The sequence below is a fragment of the Malaya genurostris genome, chromosome 3 (genome assembly GCF_030247185.1).
Source record: "Malaya genurostris strain Urasoe2022 chromosome 3, Malgen_1.1, whole genome shotgun sequence".
NCBI lineage: Eukaryota > Metazoa > Arthropoda > Insecta > Diptera > Culicidae > Malaya > Malaya genurostris.
In genome coordinates, this window is record NC_080572.1 from 9,018,680 (window position 1) to 9,043,023 (window position 24,344).

The window sequence follows — 24,344 nt, forward strand, 5'->3', positions numbered from 1 at the left end:
AAAGTCGTAATCTAATAGCCCTACGTTTCTTCTGTTCCGTAGCACGGTGAAAGTGAACATAACCTCAAGGGTTTGATTGGAGGTGACTCCAATCTGAGCGAGCGAGGACGGAAGTATGCTCAGTCTCTGTCCAAGTACATCTCAGAACAACACATCGAAGGACTCCGAGTATGGACCTCGTGGTTGAAGCGCACCATTCAAACCGTAAGCGACGTCAACGCCCCACAGGAACGTTGGAAGGCACTCAACGAAATCGATGCTGTAAGTGTCAAGGAATCTGTATCCACCAAGAATGAGAAACAACACTAAATCGCTTCTTCTAGGGAATCTGTGAAGAAATGACTTACGAGGATATTCAAAAAAATCATCCGGAAGAATTCAAAGCACGCGACCAGAATAAATTTGCTTATCGTTATCCACGCGGCGAAAGTTATGAAGATCTGGTCGTTCGTCTGGAGCCGGTCATGATGGAACTGGAACGGCAGGGCAACGTGCTGGTCGTGTCCCATCAGGCCGTACTGCGTTGTGTATTGGCATATTTTCTTGACAAAACGGCAGGTTAGTCTGGGACGATTCGATTTGAAAAGTTCCGATACAACGATCACAATTTTTCAGATGAACTTCCTTACCTGAAAGTACCCCTGCATACCATCATCAAGCTGACCCCGGTAGCTTACGGCTGCAAAGTGGAACACATCCAGTTACCGATTGACGCGGTGGACACACATCGGGCTAAGCCAGAGGTAAGTCGGTCCGGTATACCACGATCTTTGATCGAGCATTATTTGTACTATTGTTTGCCAGTGAGCTAACATTAACCCTGTGCATTGTGAATGTTACTAGAAGTGACAATTGACTGGTGGATTTTATTAACAAGATGATCGTGATTGATGTGAGCTAATCTGACCTTAGGGTGACGGATACATTCTCCAGAAACTTTCGTGTATTTCCTTTGAGTTATGCTTGTATGCAGCAATTCCAGAAATGTGCACCAGGTCATCAGTCTTTACAGACTCTGATTTAAATGGAACTTTGCACTCGTCATCAATATACCAAACTAATTATTTTTCACGGATGATCAATCCGACTTAAAACTAAATTTAGAAACAAACGAGGGTTTTTTTTATGCACAATACAATTACAAGAAAATTGTAGCTTGGAAACGGTTTTATAAACTGATAATGATTTTCGAAGAACTAAAATATTACCCAGAAAATACAAGTTTAAAAGTACACGTCTACTTCAATTTGATTCTAAACTTAAACTTTGAATCCACATTTGATTTTAATTCGATTAGTATCAATTAAAAGGCGAAGATATTGCAGCTGAAATAAAGCTAAAAATACAATTTACATCTTCTTCTTAGAAGTAGTTCAAGACTGTTGAATTCCAAAGAACTCCGATTTTTCAGAATTTACTCTGTTCAATTGTGGGCTTAAAAACTGATACACTGATTAAGGCTGCAAAAAGCATTCCAAAATACTGACATCTGTGTCTGTTACTATTTAGTGAGATTGGTGATGAAATAGTAAAGAAAAAAATTTAATATAGTGAAATTAAATGGAGTTTTTTTTCTTTAAAAGTGGGTTCATTCATTTAACTAATCGCTCCGAAAAAGTAAATTTAGAATTTTAGGCTTGTGCAACAGTAATTTCACACCACTAGATGCGAGCTAATGTATTGATTGTTTGGACGTATGAAATGAATTCTATATGAAGTAACAGTGAAAATAGGTGGTTTTCATTACACTTTCCGGAAAAATTTCAACAGTCTCATTCCAAAGAGCATTCCGAATCACATGTCGAATACTTTTCAGCATCCTTAGGGCATATTCAGTAGTGTTCTAGTTCTAGATGCATAATTTATGTCAGTTACAAAATTTAAATCTGGATTTTAAAACAAGAAAAATTGGCAGCCCCAGCAGTGTTCTACTCGTGTTTCAAATATACAAAAAATAGAACGGCATCTTAGACCAGTTTTAAATTTGACAAAAGAACTGGTCGAATAAATAAAACTAGAACGGCTTGCTGGAGATACATTTGTTCCAGTTTCTGTTCTGTTATAGATCTTCCATATAGAACTTCTAGCTGCTGAATGTGCTCTTAGAGATGCTCAATATTTCTTGAGCGGGCAGAATGAGAACGATGGTATGGATTGAGGTAGGATACGACCAGAGACTTTGTGCGCTCCTTTACGCTCTCCCTGAGAAATTTGGGCAAATTGAATTTGACCGCGTTGGATTTTCTATGCCTTTAAAAAATTAATTTTCTCTTCCGGATTCTTCCGCTTATAATTTTTTTTTAATCTTAAGGATTAGTAAAAAAAAACCGCTAGAACGTAACCAGCCCCGATAAACTTTATTATTTTTTTATTTAGAGAAATTTTGAAGCATAGTTCATTTGCGTTCGATAAAAGGTCCTATACTTGCAAACTATACAGGCAAAATGTTCAGCATAAAGCTGTTCTTTGTATAGAAGGTTTCTTACATTCGTCACTGCACATAATTATTTTCAACATCGAATCTCACTTACTCAGCGATGAGTAAGAAACTGTATGTATATGGAACCGTTTTGTTTAGTAGGATCTCTTTTTTTAATAATATAAGTTTGAAGGCACACTGCTTAAGCTCTAAGATGCCGAGGTCATCAGTAGGATCTCTTGTTATTTATTCCCATTGAAGTGCATTTCCATCGGATATTGAAATTTAATTGGACAGACATGTAACGGGACAAAAATTTACCAATATAATGGTATAAAAATAATCAATACGATTTTTACAGTGATAAATAGGTCGTAGAATTTTCGAACGTAAGTTTAAGCCGCTGTTTTGCTTGGAGATATCTCTGAACTCTATCTTCATATACGTTACGTCGTCCATCAGTACATTCAATTACTTACTTGAGCGTTACAGCAGAACAGTAACAAAAACCATCCACGTAAAAGGTTCTTACTGTCCTTGGATGACTTTTGACCTTTGGACTTTGATAAAAATAAAGAGTTATTATCTCCAGCGCGTCAAAAGTAATCCGACAAATTTACATTTTAGCGAAATGTAACCAATTATTTAACGAAACCCTGCCTACCAATACACCTCACTCAATATTCTGAATAATTTATTCGGCTTAACGAAGAAAAAAGATAAGATAAACCTAATAGAAAGTGAAAATAAGACAAGATAATGAGTGAAATAGATCGTAAGATTATGGCCGGTGCCTTATTTTTTTACCTTAAAAAAGCTTTTCACACATTAAACCACACGATTTTATCTGAAAAGCTCGATTGTTACGGAATCAGAGGCATCGCCAACAACGTTATTCGTAGTTATTTGACAAATAGGCAATCATTTGTATCCGTGGATGGCGAACATAGCCACCTCGCTCATATGAAAAATGGTGTACCACAAGGTAGTAATATAGGATCTTTATTATTCCTCTTATACATAAATGATTTAGGCAACTTGAATCTTAACGGAACTTTGCCGATGATACAGCGTTATTTTATCCTCATCATAATGTCAGTGCCATTATTAGCTCGATGAACATCTACATGTCCTTGACCAACGCTAATTTATTGTCATTGAATTTACCTAAAACGAAATACATGATCTTTCGTCCCATGCGAAATTTGTTACCAATTCATGGCAACCCGAAGCTAACAAATTACGTAATTGAAAATGTACAATGCTTCAAATATCTCGACATACATCTTAACTCTACGTAATTTTGAACTCATCATATAAATTTCGTTGAAAAACGTATCGCATTTTCCTTTGGTATCATGTGTAGAGTGCGATCATATGTTCCTTGGCGTGCACTTTTGATCTACTACTATGCTTATGTTCACTCACAACTGCCTGAAGACGTGCTGTAAGCTCTCATCTGAAAAAAATTACAAACTCTTCAGAATAGGTGCCTTAAAACCATATTTCTGTTGTTCTCGACGGTTTTTGTTGTACTCTAACCAAGCTCATAACATGCAAAACTTGTTGTTCGTTCATGACATTTTGCATGCCACGACACATCGTAACATACAGTTTTCAACTCCAAACCATTTGTACGCCACGCGCCGTAATGGCAACTTGCAACGCATTCGAACAACCACTACTCTGAGCCAAAAGCGAATTCTGTTTGTTGGTTAAATGGCATAATATTTAATTTTAGTTATTGACCGTGGATCCCTTAAAAGAAAATTAAATTCCACTGGGGTTCCAACTAGTTAATAATTAATAAGTTAATTGCACATCCAAGAATAAATTGCTTGTAAACGCAGTTTGTTTTTTTTTTGTTAGTATTAATATTGCCAGTGTTAAAATCAGGGGGCTCCTCATGGAGCTTTTTAATGTGGGGGACTGTGGTGGGCAATTAAAGGAAAAGAAAACAAAAAATGAATAAATTATAAAAAAAGAATAGATCAGTCCTACAGACACTAATTTCCATTCTATGCTATCAATCTATTTTGAACAGCCAAGGCTATTCAAAAGACAATAGCATCCCTGCATTCCCCTAGAAAACGTCCAACAAAAAAAACAGTGTCCAGTGTATTCTACTGTTTGTATACTAACACTGCAACTACTTTCTCTTTCACAACTAATCGCATCCTCTTACTCAGCCAAACTTGTGTGGGAAGTGCTAACACTTTGACGCGCCAACAAGTGAATATCAACCGATCCCCAAATCTATCCGTTGTATCCATTCATTGCAGATATCAGACGATTCATTCGGTAGCGACATTAGTTTCGGCGGCGATCAGTCTCCCCTTTCATCACGTAACGGTACTTGTTCACGATAAAAGTTAGAAACAGAAACGAATTCATAGAAATTGGCAGAACCTGCTTGTGACTGTTGAAGGAAAATTGTAACAAGACATATTCGGGGATTTTTTGGAAATTGTTTTTATGTAAAAAAAATCAGATCAAAATGTGCTAATAATTATGTATTTATGTGCTTTGAGCTAGGTTATGTAGAACATGACTAGTTGTTAATGTAGGACAGAAGGTATGAATTGGATGGAAAGTTGATTCAAGTTTTAAAAAAAGTTTTCATATATTTTTATATTTTGTCAATAAATTATTTTTTCACAGTTCAATCTGTTCTAATCCTGTAAATTGTAAATAAACCGAAACAATTGATCACAAGCTTACTTGTGCTAACACTAAAAAAAACTGTGCGCTAACTTCAGAAAATAATCGTCATTTTTCAGATTGCCGGCTCCTTAGATGAGAAGTTTGTCACCAAGCGACTAAGCAATTTACAACTGGAATAGAGCGGCTTCGTCTGTGGGTTACGAAACAGGAGCATCGATTTACGACCGTACATAATTGTGGATATATGTGTGTGTGATTGCATGACCACGCACGTTTTTGTGTATGTACTTGACAGATTGGGAGATATAGAAAGTAGTTTCAGTACTTCAGCCAATCCCTAAACAGTCTCTGTATCGCAGATGAAGCGATTTCGTGTACTAAATTTATAGTTGTTTTGGATTTTGTCCTCTAAAGTTTCGTAAAAGTCTTGTTATTTTGTTCCCGCAACTGATGAAAAACCACTCTTAAAGAGTTAATATCCAAATACAGGACTTGACAATTTTACAAAACAAAAAGAAAATAGAACTAGGTGTACATTTACAGATATACATTTTGTAAAATTTATCAATACAGTGTGTAGGAATGGTAGCTTACATTAATATTTTCTCTATATAAGTTTACCAGAACAACTGAACAAAACAAAGGCAGGTGTTGCTTTTAATTTAGATATCGGTGAAACCACAGCTCTACAAAAAAACTATACTAAAAGAGACCATAATTAGTGTGTAAGTTAGTCTGTTTTTATGTAAATTAATCCAGTCTACATAATAATTATAGGTATAGTGCAAATAAAACCAAAAGAGATAAGATCTCGAAACGCACCGAAACCATTCCTTGGTGGAAAGAAACAACCTATATCGATACTTATTTTCTCACGTTTCGTCTTCGAATCATTAGTGCTTTAGCAGTTCATGCTGAACTGCCAACGCCACATAGCAGTTCAACATAAATCACTATGCAAACGTAGTATTATTACTATTTGCAGAACACTTATTAATGTCTATCCTAACGTGCCAAACGAAAAAACATATGCCGATTTCCTGGTCGTCATCAGGTATTAGTCATTTAGGGGTTTTGTTACCCCGTGGGTGATCAGTTTGTGCAAAGTGTCCATGACTAATTTATATTTTTACGTTTCATCTTCGACTCATTAATGCATCAGCACGTCAAGAAAGACATTAATATGTGTTTTGCGAAGGAAAACATTACTTAATGCGTGTTTCTTAGTGGGTTACGAACGAGGTACCACAACCCCCAAATGACTATATAGATTGTTAATTTTTGTTTGTATTCAATTAAAATTAAACACAACACTCAGTGATTCTTTTGCACACTTTTTAAGACGATCTCTACACACTAAAAACTAAATGTTGATCTCGTTGAAAAAAAATTGAATCGAAAGGGTTAAATTACTAAACCCAAACAGAAATCCAATTGATGTGAACTACTTCGAAGGAGAGCGGGTCATTTCGCCGAAAGTCGTTTTGCACTAATTTATCTTATTGGAGTCAACTGAGACGAATTTTCGAATGTTTCGTTTGACTGGATAATATTCTTAAACACAATCGGTGAAATCGTGTGACACTTCACTTTATTGGTTCAATTATAAAGGTTTTAATCTTGTGGCTTACAACTCGGGCTAATCTTGTGGCTTATAACTCAGAACAGCAAAACTTATGAGCAGTATGGGAACTGAACACAGTTGGTAAGTGATCGATCGTCTTGTTCATTATGCTGTGCCCATCCTCTTAGTGTGAAACTTTGACTAATAAAATGAATAATAAAATTTATGAGTTTATATCGGATTGAATCTGTAGTCGATATAGCTCGGCATTTCTTTCAACAAACATAAGTCCTTTCGTTTACATAAAAATATTTCTTTGCTATCTATTTACAGAGTGCACCTCTAGAAATGGTAACCGATTTGATAGACGACCAGTGGGATTGAGGATAGATATAGTTGATTACAGTGGTATCGGTTTGCAAATTAGTATTAACAAGTAGAGCAATTTAAATAAAGTTGATTCGTGACATTAAAGATACCTTTTATTTGTTATCATTTCGCGATATTTAGTTATTTTATCATTTCTAATAAGGCTTGAAACCGTCTGTCATCCTTCACTTTAAAGAGGAACTCTCGACAAACCATGGCCAATGGATTAGTAATTTTAAAACCAGATGAAAAAAAACCGAGTTCGAACTCGAAATTTCTCTTCGAATTTGATAAAAAAAGCGGATGGGTAATGTCAGAGACATAACTGGAGAACGTGAATATAAATGAAATTGACATGTTTCTTCCACACTTCCGAATATAGATAATCGTTCGTATTAGTTGATTGTGCGAATTTCGCTACATTTACTGCTTGGCTTCGCTGCAACTTTTACTGTAGTACGGTGCAATCATATTCTACCATACAATTTAATAACAATGAACAAATGAGAAAGAACAAAAAATGTTATAGTAGTTTTTTTGGAGGGATTTACATCCTCAGTAAAAAAATACTTCGCATGATGCTTTGGGAATATTTTAATCCTTTCTATTTCTTCGCGTTTCGCCTTCGGCTCGTCAGTGCTTAAAGCAGTTTAAACTGAACTGCCATCTCGTGCCTAGCAGTTCAATTTAAACCGCTAAGCAGACGCAAAGACTATTAATACAACCCTCAAATAATATTGCACAAGTGCTATATTATTTCTGACGTCTCAGGCGTAAACGAGTGCAAAATTTGCGTCTGCTTAGCGGTTTAAATTGAACTGCTAGGCACGAGATGGCAGTTCAGTTTGAACTGCTTTAAGCACTGACGAGCCGAAGGCGAAACGCGAAGAAATAGAAACAAAATATGTGCTTTTTGCACAAACCAACCCCTAAATGTTAATATATTAATGGTTCTAAAAAGACCCGATTTACGGAATTTATCTGATATTTACAACTGTTCGAGTACTTTCCACCATCATTTATTTTTCTATACCAGAACCAAAATTCTGACCCAGGATTCAGAAACTGAAACTGAATTTAAGTTTCGAATTCCGCTCCAGCATGCTGGTTCTGAACTCTGGAAATGATTTCAGAAATCGAATTCAAGAATTTAATTCTGGTTCAAAAGTGAGTTCCTAAAATCAGGTTCAGAGTCCAGACCTAACATTTAGTTCCAGAATCCAGATTTAAAATTCATGTCCTGAATGTTGTTCCAGAATTCTGGAATTGAAATCCCAAATCAGAATTTGAGTTCCGAACATAAATTAAGGAACAAAATTCTGTTCCGAAATCTCGTCAAAGAACCAGTTCAGGATTCCGGAATTCGGGGTATTTGAGAGTTCTACGAGAGGAAAACGCTTTAAAAGTGCTAGATTTTGGTCTACGGGGTTTATAAACGGTCCCAAAAGGTTGGATTCGACAGGTGAATCCTTAGTTCTTTTCAGAATTTAAAACATTTTCCAAAGAACTAATGACATATTACATGAAATGAATGATTTTGCAGTGAAACAATATATCAATCTGAAGTGGGAAGAACCCGCACTGATACGGATGAAAAAAACACAACACCGTCTATGCGAAAAAAAATGCACGCGTTAAAGAAAACGAAAATCGGCATTGAAACTTGGTTTTGAAAAAAAAAAACACAACCGAGTCCAAGTGTACGAGTTTTCAACCATGTTTAATATACCAGAACCGCGCTGCAGGTACGAATATCTGATGTCGGTGTTTGGATTTGGTGGTACACGGTAAGACGGTTGAAGAAAATTATGGTCACTTTACGTGTAGTTTACGATGAAGTTTAATTGAAATGACATACTTAGCGATGTATATGAAACATCAAATAATGAAAATATTATTACATGCTTCGAATAATAACTACAATGATGATAAAAACATGAATTAAAATCAAGCCACAAAGCATGTTTTATACAGCTGTTTCTAAAATTTACCCTATTGAGCTTGAATAAAACTACACAAAAGTAGCAGGAGCGCAGGTTTGCGTTCAAAAAAATAGCTGCGCTCCTGTTACTTCGATAAATCACATTCATGCTAAAATAGCGTTTAATATGTTTCTTTCGAAAAGTAAATAAATTAACCTGCATGAATTAAAACAATGTCAGAATGGAATAATTTTTTATGATATATTCATTGCGCCTTGAAAGATGACAAATGAACATTATTAATTTGATTACGAACCAAAAAGATCATTTTCATGCCTTTATCTAGCATTAATTTAATTGCTAATATAAAGTTTCCGATCATTGGCAATATAATTTCAAAAAAAATATCGACAACACTTGTAAGATGTGATATAATAAATATTGCAACCCGCACTGTCTTTGAGCTCTATTGACATATGATGGTATTGGTGACATCATGTTGATAAAACTAAATAGCAACCGAGTTTCATTCTCTTTCTTAGTTGAACCACGGAGGTATAAAGAACATAAAAGGTGAGTTAAATTACAGAACATAAAATGGTCCTTCGAACCGGATGTGGAAAAAAATGGAGTGCCATGTGTCGATGATAATTATACCAACAGGTAAATGAGAAATAAATTATCGTCTGGATTGATCAAATTAAAATTACTAAAGCGACGCAAGGGTCGACAAGAGAGAAAATGAAAATCCAATTGGAATACATTCGTTGGTAAAGCTAACACGTGGGTTAGCAATGAAAACGACACGAGAGTCGTGAAATTTTAGTAAAAATAGATTCAAATATGAGATATTATTTATACTAACACATGGGTTAGTTCAAATTACGACACAAGGGTCGTGGAAGTTGTAATATATTTATCAACGACACGTTGGTTATAGGCTTCAAACAAGAAAATGACTCCAATTAGATTAATGTGCACCAAAATTGATCAGGTTATGTTTATTCCTCCAGGTTAAAATTATGGACAACGAAAACGATGAAATCGATCCTCTAGATAACCCATCTGTTTTAGTAGTGCAATCCGAACATGAACGGTATGCTATGCAAAGAGATCACGCTATCTCTCGAATCAACGCTATAATAGAAAATATCGCTGTTTATCAAAGCGATATTTTCGCATTAGAGACTCGAAGAGAAATGCTAAAAGAGGGTTATAAAAATTTTGATTTGGCGCAAAGTTGGTTGGAGCAATGGAATCCAGAAGAGTACAACAGCAGAGATACAATCGAGATGCAGTATGTCAGTGGCCTTTCGTTGTTTGAAAAAACCATCACCAATAAAAAATGCGCTGTATCAGAATCATCGAGTAGAGACAATGTACGTCTTCCTTCAGTGGATCTGCCTATTTTCAACGGAGCGAATGAAAACTGGCTTGAATGGTACGATAAGTACAATGCTTTAATACATAACCGATCAACTTTAGCAGTTATACAGAAGTTCGAGTATTTAAAACTGTCCCTTAAAGGAACAGCACTGGCAATCATTGATTCACTACCAACAACGGAATCGAACTATACCATAGCGTATGACCTTCTTCAAAAGCGATATAATAATCCAAAATTACTGGTGCAGAAACACACAAGAGATCTGTTCGAATTGAAATGTGTAGAAGAGGAATCCGCAAGTGCTCTACGGAATCTTTTTGATTCTGCTAGAAAACATCTGCGGTGCTTGCAGATATTACATCAACCAGTGGAATATTGGAGTGCTGTTCTTGTACATCTAATGGCCAACAAACTCGACGCAACAACCAGAAGAGAATGGGAATCACTAGCATCTGGAACTACACCTCCAGATTATGAAAAACTGGAGCAATTTGTATTAGACAGGTGTCAAATGTTGGATGCTATGCCAAAAAAGCGCAAAATAACAACAGAACAATACTCACATCACAAAAAGTACAAACCAGTAGTCAGAACGATGACTATTAGAGCTGATACTCTAGGATGTGTTGCCTGTGGTGCAGAACATTTTGTTGCAAAATGTTATCGTTTCGAGCGAAAATCTTTAGAAGAAAAAGTGAAATTAATTAAACGATTTGCTTTATGCTTCAACTGTCTAAAGTCAAATCACACCGCGGAACATTGTCGAAATAAAGGTTGCTATAAATGTGGTGGTAAACATCATACATCGATTCATCGAGAAAACAAACAAATATTTAAAAAACAGGAAAATCATAATCGTGAAAGTGAGTAAAAGTACAAAAAGCATACACTTACACGTAAAGAATAAACTCAAATACATACATAACAAAATTAAAATCCATAAATATAAACAAATACACAAGACACAAACTTAAAACTACATTCATACATAACACATACAGTACAGAAATACATATACATTACATTTATACTAAATATTATTTTGAACTTAATAAACTTCCACAGAAACCCTAAATTTGTGCGATCATTGGCCAAGCAAATCACTGCTCCCAACAGCCTCAGTGTTAGTTCAATCTCATAACGGGTCACTTATGACATGTAGAGCACTTCTAGACTCAGGTTCGCAATCAAATATGGCAAGTTCGGATTTGATTGAGAAAGGTGGTATTAAAGTGATTAATACTACAGTAAAAGTGAGAGGATTAGGAAACCGTACACATCGGATCGAAAAACTGGCATATATTACGATAAAAGCAAAAAATTCTGAATATCAAAAGACTATACCGGTATTGGTAACAGAATTTATTACTGGTCCATTGCCACAGGAGAATATAGATATAAGTGAATGGGAACTCCCTGAGTTAAATCTGGCAGATCCGGAATTTTATTTAAGTCTTCCAGTGGATTTATTGTTGGGAGCGGATGTGCTATTTGACATAATTCGTGACGGAAACAAGAAACTCTCAGCTTGTTTACCTTCAATTCAAAATAGTGCAATTGGGTGGCTCATCGGTGGAGATGTTACACGAATGAAAGTAAATAATGAAGTTGATCGATTTATGAATGAGAACATTACGAATTTACATATACAAAAATATACAGACGAGGAAATGCTCTGTGAACAGATATTTGTTGAAACAACAGAGCGTGATTCAAACGGACGATTTGTTGTAAGGTTACCCTTAAAACAAAACAGCGTTCATAAATTAGGTGATTCCAAACAAACAGCATTGAAAAGGCTTTTTCATTCGGAGAATAGATTCCAACGAAATAAGTCACTCCAACAGGAATACGTGTCATTCATGAAAGTTTATCAAGACTTAGGCCATATGGAATTGTTTTCAGATAACAATGAAGCATCAGGAGTTAAATATTATTTCCCACATCATCCAGTGATAAACCCAGGAAGCAGCACCACAAAGCTTCGAACTGTGTTCAATGGTTCAGCAGAAACATCAAGTGGCGTGTCATTAAATGATATAATGATGAAAGGTCCATCGATTCAACAAGAAATTCTCAATATTCTTATAAGATTCCGTTTTCCTCGTTATGTGTTTACAGCGGATATAAGAAAAATGTTCCGACAAATTGTTGTCAATGAAAAAGATCGATCACTTCAACTTATACTATGGCGTTTCTCCCCAAACGATGCTGTTCGCACATATCAGCTGAACACAATAACATACGGAACCTGCTCGGCTCCGTTCGTTGCGGCTCGATGTTTGAAAGAACTAGCAACAATATTTAAGGATAGTTATCCCGAGGCTTGTGAGATTCTAGAAAACGATTTCTATATGGATGATGTTCTTACTGGACACGACGAGATAAATAAACTTAAATTAATAAAACAACATCTGGACAAAATATTAAGTAGCGCAGGATTTCAACTACATAAGTGGGAATCAAATTTTGCTAGTGATAATTCGGAGAATAGAATGGTTAAAATATTAGGACTTCAATGGAACCCACAGATAGACAAAATCGGGTTTTCAAATGAAGTGACGGATCATACAGAAATAACAAAACGAAATATTTTAGCTGAAGTGCAGAGAATTTTTGACCCATTAGGTATAATATCACCGATCATCATAAATGGTAAATTGTTGATGCAAGAGATATGGCAGGAGAAAATAAACTGGGATGAAATATTACCAAAGGAATTGTAAAACAATGGTTTTGGTTCTATAAACAGCTGTCAAGATTAAGTGAAATCACCCTACCACGTCGAGTTGTTATTGAAAATCAAAGGGTAGAGTTACACGGATTTGCAGATGCTTCAAAACGAGCTTATGGAGCAGTAGTATATGTGAGAAGCATCAATGAAGAGAAAGTTCGGACCGAATTATTCTGTTCAAAGTCAAGGGTTTCTCCTTCGAGCATTAAAAATAGCAAATTAAATACAGCACCTAAGTTGGAATTGAGAGCCGCAACTTTATTAGTAGAACTAATGGAAAAAGTTAGGCTAGCAGTAAAATACCCCATTAATGCCATTCATTATTGGACGGATTCAAAGGTAACATTAGAATGGATCAACAAGCCCGCGAACAGATGGCCAAAATTTGTCGCCAACAGAATCGAAGTCATACAAAAGAAATCCTTAACAGTCGATTGGCATTACGTGTGCTCAAAGGATAACCCTGCGGATTTAATCTCAAGGGGTGCATCCAGTAGAAAGCTTATCAATAATTCGCTTTGGTGGACTGGTCCAAAGTTTTTAACAGAAAACACTAAACCCTGGCACCAAGAACCAAGAAAAACTACGCTGATTGGAATAATTGAAGAGAATCAGGCAAAGACAAAGGAGAACATGGATGACTCGTTGATTAACCGGTTTTCAAACTATGGTAAACTTCAACGTGTGGCAGCATATTGTTTAAGATTTGCAAACAATTGTAGACGAGAACCTAAGGAAAGATTACTCGACCAGCTAACTGTCTCAGAAATAAAATTAGCTGAAATTCAAATAATCAAGATAGCACAAGGAGAACAATTTGCTATAGAGCTTAAAAGTTTGACAGCTGATAAATCTGTTGCTAAAAGCAGTTCGTTACTGACTCTTAATCCATTCTTAGATAAACACGGAGTAATTCGAGTCGGAGGAAGACTTCAAGCGGCTGAGATAAGTTACGATCAGCAACACCCTGTCATACTTCCACATAATAGCAAATTTGCTGTTTTAATAGCAAGAGATTATCACCAAAAACATTTACACGCTGGGATTCAAAATTTATTATATTTAATAAGAATGAGATTTTGGCCTCTTCATGGTAAAAGTCTAGTGAAGAAGGTTGTACATAATTGTATCACTTGCTTTAGAAATAAGCCAAACACACTGCAGCAAATAATGGGAGAGCTACCAATTGAACGGATAAACCCATCTAGACCTTTCCAGTTCTTTGGAGTTGATTTCGGAGGACCCTTCACTATAAAAGAGAACTTTGTACGTACTACTAAATGCTTAAAAGTATATGTTGCTTTATTCATTTGTTTGGGAACTAGAGCTGTTCACATAGAGTTGGTTAGTGGCCTATCAACCGCATGCTTCATTGCAGCCCTGAGAAGGTTCTGTAGCCAAAGAGAAGTTAGTAACACTATCTTTTGCGATAATGCCACTAATTTTGTAGGATCTAAAAATGAACTACAAAATCTATCAGCTAAATTTCTTTCTCAAGTAGAGCCTAAAATCAGGACTTTTTGTACAAATGAAGGTATTGATTGGCTGTTTATCCCACCCCGATCCCCAAATTTTGGCGGTATATGGGAAGCTGGTATTAAAAGCGTTAAATATCACATGAAAAGTGTTAGGATCAACTGTTCCCACATACGAAGAAATGCTTACACTTCTAAAACAAATTGAAGGATGTCTAAATTCAAGACCAATTTCCCCCATGTCAAGTGATCCTAATGATTTGGAACCTCTAACCCCTGGTCATTTTTTGATTGGAGCACCTATTACAGCACTACCGGAAGAAAATGTTTCTAAGATAGTGAGCAATAGGCTTTCTCGGTTTGAGCAAACTCAAAGGATGGTACAGTTGTTCTGGAATAGGTGGAAGTTGGAATACTTGAACAATCTCCAGCAAAGGACGAGAAAATTATCAGTCAAAAAATCGAATTTGGAAGTAGGACAACTTTGCTTAATAAAAGATGATAATCTACCACCTTTTTCTTGGATATCGGGGCGAGTAATAAAGTTATTTCCGGGTCCAGATGGCAATATACGAGTTGCTACACTATTGACCAGTAAAGGTGAAGTAAAACGATCTATTGGAAAATTATGTTTGTTACCATTGGAAGATTATGTTGTGGAGGGGAATATGTAAGATGTGATATAATAAATATTGCAACCCGCACTGTCTTTGAGCTCTATTGACATATGATGGTATTGGTGACATCATGTTGATAAAACTAAATAGCAACCGAGTTTCATTCTCTTTCTTAGTTGAACCACGGAGGTATAAAGAACATAAAAGGTGAGTTAAATTACAGAACAACACTTGCATATCGGAAAAGTAAGAATTAAAAACACAACCCAGCTTCGGTTAAAATTTCGTGCCTCGAACTAAACATGTGTTGAGAGTAGGTAAACCGCACCGTACCGTAACCGGTGTTTTCTCCCAACTCTATGTATCGACTAACAGTCCGTAATATAAATATTAAATTTTTCGTTCTGCTAGTTTTGCTTCCACTCTTCAATGTGGCAATGATTCGAGGATTCGGAGCTCATGAGCCGAGTATAACAGATCGGCTGAAAAGTTCGTATCGTTTCTATGAGAGGGCGCCACTAGAATTAAATCCATACCATTTTCAGTTAGTACCAACCTTCAAAAGATACGTGTATAAATTTGACAGCTGTCTGATTATTAGTTTGTGAGATATTGCATTTTGAGTGAAGCTACTTTTGTTAGTAAAAAAAATGGAAGAAAAGGAATTTCGTGTGTTGATGAAACACTACTTTTTGATAAAAAAAATTGCCGCCGATACCAAAAAATGGCTTGATGAGTGTTATCCAGACTCTGCTCCGGGCGAAGCAACAATTCATAAGTGGTTTGCAAAATTTCGTACTGGTCATATGAGCACCGAAGACGATGAACGCAGTGGACGTCCAAAAAGAGGCTGTTACCGATGAAAACGTGAAAAAAATTCACAAAATGATTTTCAATGACCGTAAAGTGAAGTTGATCGAGATAGCTGACAACCTAAAGATATCAAAGGAACGTATTGGACATATTATTCACGAACATTTGGATATGAGAAAGCTTTGTGCAAAATGGGTGCCGCGCGAGCTCACAATCGATCAAAAACAACAACGAATTGATGATTCTGAGCAGTGTTTGGAGCTGTTATATCGAAATAAAACCGATTTTTTCGTCGATATATAACAATGGACGAAACATGGCTCCATCACTTCACTCCGGAGTCCAATCGTCAGTCAGCTGAGTGGACTGCACGCGATGAACCGAACCCAAAGCGTGGAAAGACTCAACAATCGGCCGGTAAGGTTATGGCGTCTGTATTTTGGGATTCGCATGGTATAATTTTCATCGACTACCTTGAAAAGAGAAAAACCATCAACAGTGACTATTATATAGCGGTATTAGAGCGTTTGAAGGACGAAATTTCAAAAAAACGGCCTCATTTGAAGAAGAAAAAAGTTTTGTTTCATCAAGACAATGCACCGTGTCACAAGTCGATGAAAACCATGCTGAAATTGAACGAATTGGGCTTCGAATTGCTCCCTCATCCACCGTATTCTCCAGATTTGGCTCCCAGTGACTTTTTCCTGTTCTCAGACCTCAAGAGAATGCTCGCTGGTAAAAAATCTAGAAGCAATGAAGAGGTAATCGCTGAAACTGAGGCCTATTTTGAGGCAAAGGACAAATCGTACTACAAAAATGGTATCGAAAAGTTGGAAGATCGCTATAATCGCTGTATCGCCTCTGATGGCAATTATGTTGAATAATAAAAACGAATTTTGGCAAAAAAATGTGTGTTTCTATTAAACGATACGAACTTTTCAGCCGAACTGTTATTCATTAGAAAATTTTTTCCTTTTTTCGCGGCATATTTCGTAACGACACCCGCACTAATATAAAGGAGTGTTCCACATCGATACGATTATTTTTGCATTGTGTTTGAGCGTTGCCCGTCGCAATTACATGTGTTGATGATGGGAGTTCTACAGAAGGCCGAAATACGGAAGGCGGAAAAACGAGAAGCCGAAATACAAAAGACCGAAAACACAAAAAGCAGTACATCAAGCAGCAGAACGTCGAAACTCGGAAGGCCGAAATTCAGAACGGTCTATCGTTGAAAGAATCGTTCTGGCTTTTCTAGATATGTAAGAAAATCGGCTAAGTCAGTTGATAATTATATGTGTACGTATATAAAACATATAAGAATTATAACACAGCACTATACAACGCTAAAAACCGATAAAAAATTAAAACAGCGAAAAAACTAGCATCATATATATTTCGGCCTATTATGCTTCGGCTTTATGTGGTAGATAAGAACCTTTCGTATTTAGGCTTGTTTTTAGACTCCCGTTGATGACAACGCAAACTTTTTTTGGAACTTCCATTTTGAAGAATATGCATTTAGAGAGAAATGAAGAAAATTCAAATATTTTTTATGATAATCTGTGGAGCTCGTTAGATGCACATCTCCTTCGAATTGGGCTCTCCGAGACTAATCATTGTGCTTGCGGAGAAGGTTATCGGGATATTGATCATGTCGTTTGGACATGCGTGGAGTATCGTGATGTCAGATCTCAACTAATAAATTCTTTGCGTACCCAAGGTAAACTATCCAATATCCCAGTTCGAGACATTCTTGCTTGTCGTGACCTTTCATACATGAAACTTATTTATCATTTCATAAAGAAAATTGGAGTTTCAATTTAATAAAGGCCCCTTTTAAGACTTAGTTCTGATCCCAGCTGCGTCCATGAGTTCAACCAATAGCTAAATTAGAATAAAAATTATGTAATGATACAAACAAACTCGAAACAGTTTATGAAATTATCAACAAAATGTCTGAAAATAACAGCTTATTTTATAATTTATAGAAGTTAATCGTTTGGTTCAAATAATATTTCCGAGTAGATTTCATAATTAATGACGAGTTACCTAAGATGATATTTAAGCTATAAGAGAATATGTTTTAATAAATTCAAAACGTTGTGACTATGTTAGAATTAAATTAGGATAAGAATGTTATGTAAAAGTGATGCTACGGCGAAGAAAAACTTATGTAAACTGCCTTAAGAAATAAACGTATTTATGGAAAAAAAAATCTGTGGAGCTGAAAACGGCCTTGAATTATAATTACCTATGGGATCTGCACTTAGGCAGAACTGAGATGGCTCTTGGTGTGTACACTCGGTAGAATCGCCCGAAATTTGACTCGGAATTCATTGATTTCTAATCGGATTCGGATTCAGATGAAGCAACCAATTCTAAGCGTAATCGGTAGGTGCATTTGTTTGGGAAACCGTTTGGAACTCAGTGGTATTCTCAAACAAAGCACTTCTATCAAATCTGACGACTTCAATTGCCACAAACTGGAAACAAATCGCTGTTAAAGTGCAGTGTTCTCCCTATGAACAGTTCCTTTGCACAATTCCAACAGGGTTAGGTTAACAGGCCTGGTCAGACCTGCTCGCTACATTCCAAAAGCGTGACGTCTTCGGTGTTGCTCTCCCGCATGTCTTGCTTCGATAACCGTTGCTGCTGCTGTTGTTATTATTACTTGAGTTATTGGAACCGATGTTAGTGGGTGTTTGTTTGCCATGTTTCACTGTGGCTGCAATTGTTTTCTTAGATGATGAGGACTGTTGTTCGTTAGTCGTTACCGTTTTTATTTGTTCTTGTCTGGTTGAAGATGTCATTTTTGCAGTTTCTGTGCATGGTTTACAGTAGTGTGCAGATTGTTCTCAAAACTGACATGTAGTCAGCTGATTCTCGTAGGTAACCAACGTTGCCTCCCGCCCTGACCACAAATTACGTAAGATGGTATTACCGCATACGTAACACTCGCGCATCATTCCGGATACCGGGAAAAATTGTGCCGTACTTCCCTTTTTCTTCGTGCTGCGACATATTTTCTCGAACGTAATGGTCACTGATCTGCCTGCGGGATAAGCACGAAACATTACTTGGGAATATTTCCTGAAGTCAAAATGCGATTTACTTTTTTCTTACGCGACATTCAACTAACAAGAGACTATTTGATAGAAGCAAAAAATGATAATTATAGAATGATAGTCATTCCGTAAAAATCATTCAACCGAAGCGGTTGTGTCTGGTAGCATACAGTTTAATAACGGTGGTTGATTTACGCACGTTAAATACGACAACGGTTGGACTACAGGCATTAACCGTCAAAACGTATAGTTGTGCTGCATAAAAAAGCCCTAGTGCTGGGCCAAGCTGGCGAAGGAAACAACAAAGGGCGTTTCCCAAGTTCTACCCAGGCCACAATATACAGTTATGTGGGGTTTCGCTCATAATGATAACAATGATGATGTATAATATTTGCAACAATTTTAACATGGCAGTATTAAATATGGGTAGCATGACACGGATCCCAAAACCTCCTGCACGTCCAAGTGCTCTAGATTTATCTCTTTGCTCGACTAGATTGCACCTGGAAAGTATTTCCTGATTTACACGGTAGCGATCATTTACCAATCATCATCTCAATTAACAGTAGCAAAGGCATTGCTAATTCAGTTAATATTCCATATGATTTGACAAAAAATATTGCCCACCGTGCATTTCTCACACCACCTCAATACAAAACAGCAGCGCGCAAGCAATAAAAAAATGCAGTAAAGTTTATGTAAACTTTTTCAATTTTCGGTGGTTTTAGCTAAAATTTTTAATTTTGAGTTGCATTTTCAGATTCTTTGTGAAATTCTGCTACAAACACTACTTTTCAGTTCTAAAATCATCCCCGTGAGACGGAACAGTAACCGTTTATACATTTCAAAAACCAATTACGGCTCTGCAAAGCAAAATTTCAAAATTCTAAGAATACTTAGTTATGATAAATTTGATTTCGAAAACTCTAGTTTTTGAATAATTGATCAAAAACGCGATTTTCGCATTCCGCTACATTTCACCTTAAAGGTGCATTTGATTCAGTTTCCATTGATGTTCTTTCAGCCAAGCTTCACCAACATGGGCTTCCAGGGGTTATAAATAATTATTTGCACAACTTTTTGTCAGAAAAGCGCATGCATTTTTCACATGGCGATTTGGCAACATTCAGAATAACCTACATGGGTCTCCCACAAGGCTCATGCCTCAGTCCGCTCCTCTATAATTTCTACGTCAATGACATTGACAGCTGTCCAGTAACCCTATGCACACTAAGATAATTGGCAGATGACGGCGTGGTTTCAGTTACTGGACCCAATGCTGTTGATCTGCAAAAACCATTGCAAGATACCTTAGATAACTTGTCCGTTTGGGCTGTTCATCTGGGCATCGAATTCTCTGCGGAGAAAACTGAGCTGGCCATCTTTCCAAGAAAGCATGACCCCACGCAGCTTCAGCTTCATATGATGGGAAGAATGATTCAAACGGTTTTGACTTTTAAAAACCTCGGGGTGTGGTTTGATCCTAAATGCACGTCGGAAGGACACATTAGGTATCTGATAACAAAATGCTGAGCTGAAGTAGATCGCCCGTAGTTGCACTTCGTGATTGACCGAATGAGTGGAAATGTACAATGAACCTAGAAAACGAAGCTTGGGAGAAACAAATCATGTTCACTGTACATACCCACTCACTCCTAACTTTTTATTAAATGATCAATAACGACGCTGGCTACGACCAAAGGCTGTGCTACTGAGGGAAAGGAAGGAATGTTAGTCCGACAGGCACGTACCCAGAGGGGGGGCCCAAGGGGCCCTGGCCCCTCCCGAAATCAGAAACAGAAACAAACAAAAATTTTGATACGAAGCGAACAGTGCAGTGTCAAAACTAAATAAAATTAAAATTAAACACCTGGAAAAATAAATGACAATAATAATAAGACACTTAATTGTTCTGCATGACTGGAAAGAGAAAGTGCGCGAGCTTACCATAATTGAGCAAGATTCTGCAAATTAGAATAATATCCTGCAGCAAATTAGAAAGATATCCTGCAGATATCCAGATCTCGCACATACTTATTTAGGACTAAAAATACGAGCGCAAGTGCACTTCGAGTACATGTTTGGATGGATCCATTTTTATACGCCAGAGAAATAAATGATTAACCGACAATGGACTGAAGTCGTTGTGAGTGCCTGAAAGAGAGGCTCAATGGGACGGAAAGTCATGATGCCTGTTTTCTGGGATTGTCATAGTATACTTTTGAAGTACTAAATTGATTAAAGACCGAAATCGCTGTGAAAGGGCCTCACATGAAGCACATGAGCATCGCTACCATAGTTAAAATTACGGGTTAATGCTCCAATTACTTGCCCATCCACCTTGTTCACCTGATTTGGCCTCCTCGAACTGTCATCTATTCCCAAGCCTTAAGTCATGTCTGAGAAATCGATGTGAGCTTTGTCTTGGAATTTTAGACCGCTACTTCCGGAACCTGTTATCGAAACCTGTATAGCTTTGAAAATTTGTGAGACCATCAACTAATATGACCTTCAAATTAAGAAGATGCTTTCCGTTCTCCACGAATCGCCTGCAAGGGATCTATCTCGGACCACTTCTCAAAATCCATCACAAGTCTTGTGGATTTTTGTGTTCTAGAAATGGACATTTAAAAGGTCTTAAACATGTGAGATTGAAATGGCATGACAGTAAACGTTAGAAATGTAATACAATAACCTTCTCTCGGTCATAGTCACACATTTTGCATAAATACCTAATAATGATAGTTCCAGTGTAAAAGTTTAAGGTTGTCTGTTAACAACGCCGGTAAATGGCGCACCGGAAATTATCTAGTTAAGCAATCTTCAGTAACATTATTTTTTCATTCTGGGCCCCTCCCGAAACCAAATCCTGGGTACGGGCCTGTAGTCCGATACTCGTTGTTTCTAGAGACCGCGGGTACCACTGTATCTCCACGAGCATCATGACATAGAAGATTTGTTAGTAGGGAGGGAAAGAGATCCGGATATGTTTTGGTAAACAATATGATCTCAACAAAAGCTGATTTTCGATACTCAGGAGAAATATATTAAGTAAGAAAAATATAAAACATCTCCAAGGAACGATCTCACCACTATCCCTTTTCTCCTGCTCACTCTGCTGTCAGCAACGCGAGACGAAACACGACCACTGAAACAATAAAATAAAAACACTCGCGAATGGGTCCGCTGCAGAACAACCCTAGACCTTCAGTCTGAATGACACGATTGACTTGTAAACTTTCACATATTCCATAGAAATCCGACAACACCGACAATGACATGCAGACGGCGCTTCGATCGGTTAACAGGCTAACATCGTTGAGTTTTCGGGCGATGAATTCTTAGTTTCCGCCGCTTGAGCATCTTTAGTTTCGCGGATCAATATTATTCACTAAATAGCACTCTCACTACTAAACACACGCTTGCTACACCTGCACTATCACTCAAAATAACTATTTCAACCTAATTTTTAACTATACGTATCCAAAAACACATAGAAATTGTACTTTTTAGAGAGAAGCATCAGGACACCGCATCGCACTCCCAGTGATGCCAATTCTCTTCTTTAGGTATCTGATAACAAAATGCCAACAAAAAGTAAATTTTCTTCGAACAATAACAGGATCTTGGTGGGGTGCTCCGCCGGAAGATCTAATGAAATTGTATCAGACAACGATACTTTCAGTGATTGAATATGTATGCGTTTGCTTTCGTTCCGCTGCAAACTCTCATATCATAAAACTCGAGCGAATTTAGTACCGTTGTTTGCGAATTGCCTTAGGCTGCATGCATTCGACACATACAATGAGTCTTGAAGTTCTGGCGAGAGTTCTTCCATTGATCGTTTTTGTGAGCTCTCATCTCGACTGCTAATAAGATGTCAGGTACTGAATCCCCTGGCTATTAATAATATTTAACCATATGTCACTGAAAATAAACCCTTCAAGATATATTCCTATCCGTGTCAGCCTCCTAAATGTCCCTGACTCAACTTTATTTTTCGACACATCCATGCTGCGCGAATCCCGGATCACCTACGCTCGATGGAAATCTCAAAAATATTTTCAAGTAAGTTTAGGCATATTGTCTCTCAGAAAATGTTTTACACGGACGGATCACGAATTGGACATACTACTGGGTTTGGTATGTTCAACAATAATGCTTCGGCCTCATTTAGGCTTCAAGAACCTGCATCTGTTTATATAGCAGAGTTAGCAGCAGTTCATTATAGTTTGAGTGTAATCGTCACATTATCTCCAAACCATTATTATATCTTCAGAGAGAGTCGGAGCGCAATTGAAACCATTCGCTCAAACATTGCTGGCAAGAATCAACCGTTCTCCTTGGGCAAAATAAAACAGTTCCTGAACGACATGACATATTGAATAATAATTGTCAAATCACTATAGTTTGGGTCCCGGCTCATTGCTCCATTCTAGGCAATGAAAGAGCCGATATTTTAGCTAAACGTGGTGCTATTGAGGGTAAATTTTATGAGCGACCGATTGCTTTCAACGAATTCTATAGCGCGTCTCGCCAAAGAACACTTGCCAGCTGGCAAGCTGATTGGGATAGGGATGATCTGGGTCGGTGGATGCACTCAATTATTCCTAAAATATCGACAAAGGCATGGTTCAGGGGACTGTATGTGAGTATGGACTTCATTCGTGTGATGTCCAGACTCATGTTCAATCACTAAACGTTATATTCACATCTCCTTCGAATTGGACTTTCCGAGACTAATCATTGTGCTTGTGGCGAAGGTTATCGCGATATCGATCATGCCGTATGGACATGCGTGGAGTATTGTGATGTCAGATCTCAACTAATAAATTCTTTGTGAACCCAAGGTAGACTATTCAATGTCCCAGTTCGAGACATTCTTGCTTGTCGTGACCTTCCATACATGAAACTTCTTTATCATTTCATAAAGACAGTTGGAGTTTCAATTTAATAATTGACCCTTTTATGACTTAGTCCTTACTCCAACGGCGTCCATTAGTTCATCCAATAGCTAAATTTTAATGGAAATGATGTAATGATACAAACAAACTCGAAATAGTTTATGAAAATATCAACAAAATGTATAAAAATAATAGCTTATTTTATAATTTATAGCAGTTAATCGTTTATTTCAGGTAGTATTCTTGAGTAGATTTAATAATAAATTATGAAATACCTAATATGATATTAAAAAATCAGAGAAATGTGTTTTATTAAATTCAAATCGTTTTGACTATGTTAGAATTATATTAGGATAAGAATTCTATGTAAAAGTGATGCTACGGTGAAGAAACACTTAGTAAACTACC

General features: G+C 37.0%; 1 protein-coding gene across 5 annotated transcripts in view; it reads left to right on the forward strand.

Annotated features, from left to right (window-relative positions):
- Nucleotides 1-7,121, forward strand: part of LOC131433660 (6-phosphofructo-2-kinase/fructose-2,6-bisphosphatase) — a 52,539-nt gene extending 45,418 nt beyond the window's left edge. For 3 of the 5 annotated variants that reach the window (XM_058600161.1, XM_058600166.1, XM_058600164.1), the window contains exons 5-8: nucleotides 43-261; nucleotides 324-558; nucleotides 616-743; nucleotides 4,702-5,171. In XM_058600161.1, coding sequence (XP_058456144.1) covers nucleotides 43-261; nucleotides 324-558; nucleotides 616-743; nucleotides 4,702-4,788 — 669 coding nt within the window. In that variant the 3' untranslated portion in view covers nucleotides 4,789-5,171. Of the gene's footprint in view, nucleotides 1-42; nucleotides 262-323; nucleotides 559-615; nucleotides 744-4,701; nucleotides 5,172-5,199; nucleotides 5,901-6,980 lie in introns of those variants that run through there. The other 2 variants (XM_058600163.1, XM_058600162.1) reach the window with 2 other exon arrangements.
- The last annotated feature ends 17,223 nt before the right edge of the window (nucleotides 7,122-24,344 follow it).